The following is a 3,339-nucleotide window of genomic DNA, read 5'->3' on the forward strand; positions in this document are numbered from 1 at the left end:
TGTTGTGCCGTGGCCATGCCATGCCATGCCTTGACCATGCCGTGCCGCCATGCAATCTGCCTGCCATCCCCCCCCCCCCCCGCGTCCCGCCTTATTCTGGTTGCTTCACAATCGAATGGGATGGATGACTTTCATTGGGGCAGATGCTTACTCGACCAGCAAGCCATGCAAGCCAGCAAGCCAGCAAGTCAACAAACCAGCTAACCGGCCGACTCTTGCCGCCTCATCAGGAGGCACATGTCGCCGTCTGACATGGCCTCGGACATCTGGTCGATTTTCATGTCATTTGTTTGCCCTGCATCACCCAGCACCGGCATCTCGCAGGCGATGAGACACACCCATGGAGTAGCTGTCAACTATTGCGCAGGTACAGCCTCGTCCCGCGTGCAACTGGTTTCTTGATCCTTGGTTCTTGATCTGCTTGTCTGTTTGCGTGTGCATCCTGTAACTATACCCCCTTACTCTGCCTTCAGGCCGCAACGTTTGTCTAGTGCTATGTACCTAGAACCCCGGTCCCTATAACACCCGGCTGTTGCAAAGCTCTCTCGCTCGCTGTGGCCCCTCGACATGTGTCTTCTGTCTTCTATCCCCCTCCCATCGTGCTTCGCCAAGCCAACGAATGAAACAAATAGGTATCCTGACCCGGCATATGACCGGCTTTCCGCTGTAAACAATCTGGTATCTGGATAGCGCACGGATTGCAATGAAGTCTTAACCACACACACGCAACAGCCTTCTTTCTTCGCCAAGCAAGAAACAAAAAGACAAAAGAAAGTATGGGTGCAGTGGTGCTTTGGCGAGCATCACCTGTTTTGACCGTTAGATCCAACGCAGAGGTCCTCCATGCCGGACGACGCTGTCTGCTCGTAGTCGTAAAAGTCGACCAAGATCCTCCGTACCCGTCCCTCCCACATTCCGAGCCCAAAGTTGACGAACACGACTTCCATTCCCGGACGAAAACGCTGACAGAAAAGAGGAGAAATCAGTGTCGGTTGCCCGACGATGCCAGTCTTATGGTTCAAATGATTGCAAAGGAAGTTTCTGTGCATGATATTCAACCTTGTCCATGCACATGATTGCTGTCGACAGTATAATTCCTGTTGTCTTCTTTCACCGTCCAGGCTGCGGCGGGAAGCCTTGAGAGCCGGGTGGTCCAGGCGGGCCTGAAGACTGGCTTGCCCAGCCCGTTTCATGTGGGACCCTGGCATGGCTTGCATGTGCCATGCCAGGCGGCGATGTCCTCGGTACATTTGCAGACGTGGGCCCCATGTGGCCTTCAACGGCACGCAGGGGTGGGAGCCTCTCGCCAGGCCTCATTGAGGGAGAGTTAGCCATGCCGCTGTACATTGGGGCGTTAATCGGAGGCAGACTGGCCGGCGTCGAGTTCGGCGTTCCGTATGTTGGAGTCGTGAACGTCGGCGTCGCGCTTGTCCTTCGCCTGCGAGCCGGCCTCTCCCCCGACGAGTCGCCCGAACCGTAGCCCTGGAGTGCCTGCGCCACTGAGCCTGTCTGGTTGGGGAGGTTTGCTTCCGAGCCATATGCAGACTCTGCAGTAATGACCGGGCTATTCGGCCCTGCGGCATGCTCAGCCAGAGGCGTCTGGAGTAGCAGGTTGCGCAGACGATCCCTTTCGGCGCGGAACCACTCCCTTTCTTGCATCAGAACTTGCATCTGACTTTTAAGATCCACATTCTCCGACTCCAGAGCCCCGATCTGGTCCTTCTTGCGCTTCCTGAAGCGGGCGGACGCCCCAGCGTTGCGCTGCCTCTTCTCGTCGGCCTGACGGGAAGCTTGACGGTTGTCAAGGACAACATCAACGGATCCTCCATCACCCCCGAGTGACATTCTGAGCATCGCTTGCCCGTCAGATCCACCCGCGGCAGCACTCGAGCGGATGCTGTTGTAAAGCGGCGTACCTTGTCCAGGTCCTGGCCAGACCGGGCTTCCGGGTGGGATGGATGTCGAGTACGTCCGAGGAGGCAAGCCGAAGGGATGGCTGGGTTGAGTTTGTGGCTCGTGGGTTCGTTCGTGGGCCTCCTGCGGCAGCGTTGAAAAAGGGTGTCGACTTTGGCTGCTAGGCTGTGGCAAATGGCCAAGATTGGGTTGGGACGAGGAGCGCGGCGGTGTCAAGGACGCAGACTGAGGCTTGCTTAGAGGAGGGTGCGGTCCCGTGAATGGTAGGCCTGGTAGGGAACCAGTGTAGTGAGGGCCGCCGTCTCTGTCCCCTCGAAACTGCCTCCGCGTGGTGGCTTCAGCGTGCTGAAGGGGCACTTGGTGATCCCCGGGTTGCGTCTGATGGAACCCAGCAGCGCCCATCCCTCCAAGACCCGACGGCTGCGGGCTCAACAAGTGTCGAGGTCTGTTCATTGCTGGAAAGGGAAACGCATTCGCAGGCGAGTGTCGCTCCGTGGGTGTGTTGCCGCCAGGAGTCAAGCCCGCCTGGCTGGCCGGGGTACCGGGCTCCTGCGTAGCATGGCTCTGGCCTGAAAAGACATAAGGCAACGGTGTTGTGGCAGGCGTTCCTTGTTGACTGTAGTTGGCGATGCGAGGGGACCCAGAAGGCCCGAGAAGCCGTCGGGCTGTTGATGATGTTTCGGAAGAGTTGATCAACCCACTTATGCCCAGAGATCGCGCGGACGGAGGCCTAGACCGATCTTCCAGAGTTGGTCCGGGGCCATGAGAATAGTCGGAGGAAGAATGATCATGACCATCGTCTCGGATTGCAGCGACTCGCTCATGACTGGCAGCCTGGCTCTGCGGTGACAGTGAGAGACGGGATGGCTGAAAGGAAGGCCGCTCCCTCTGCGACATTGAGGTCTGTTCTCCGACACTCTCCTGGTGTTGATGTCCTGACCATTGACTGCTATGGGAAGAATCTGGGGGTGACAGCTGCGACGTGGACGGGCTGCTGGTAATGGAGAAGCTGTGTCCCCTCAGACTTGCTGGACCCCGTAGACCGACAGTCGTCGGGCTGTTCACTGTCCCGTGCCTCGCGAACCCGCTGAGGCTGTCCCGAGGAGCGGACAACCGTAGAGTATGTGACAGCCAGTTTGTCGTGTGGGATGGAGGGACTGACCGGGCCGAAACCAACAGTCCCTACTCCTGTGCTATTGTTGTGTGATGGAAGAAGAAGTGGAAGCCGCGGATGAACAAGGATGGACCGTGACCCAATGTACAAATATTGGTTTACTCAAAATGATAAAATGATACAGGTCGAGAAATGGTTAGAGATGAATACCAGACCAGAATTCAGGCTGTCTGTAGTAATGCGAGCAGTACCTTGTCTTGAATATAGACTCAGCAGGATGGTTGCCTGACAAGTAGAAAGAGGGACCAAGA

The 3,339-nt window shown here is 57.1% G+C and overlaps 1 protein-coding gene across 1 annotated transcript; it reads right to left on the reverse strand.

The window, feature by feature from the left end:
• Positions 1-1,110: 1,110 nt before the first annotated feature.
• Positions 1,111-2,811, reverse strand: VDAG_09790 (uncharacterized protein; the record flags this gene model as incomplete). Its single annotated transcript, XM_009654649.1, has 1 exon — positions 1,111-2,811. The coding sequence occupies one exon, from the start codon at positions 2,809-2,811 to the stop codon at positions 1,111-1,113; it is 1,701 nt and encodes a 566-aa protein (XP_009652944.1).
• Between the last annotated feature and the right edge of the window lie 528 nt (positions 2,812-3,339).

Source organism: Verticillium dahliae, genomic scaffold (genome assembly GCF_000150675.1).
Source record: "Verticillium dahliae VdLs.17 supercont1.27 genomic scaffold, whole genome shotgun sequence".
NCBI lineage: Eukaryota > Fungi > Ascomycota > Sordariomycetes > Glomerellales > Plectosphaerellaceae > Verticillium > Verticillium dahliae.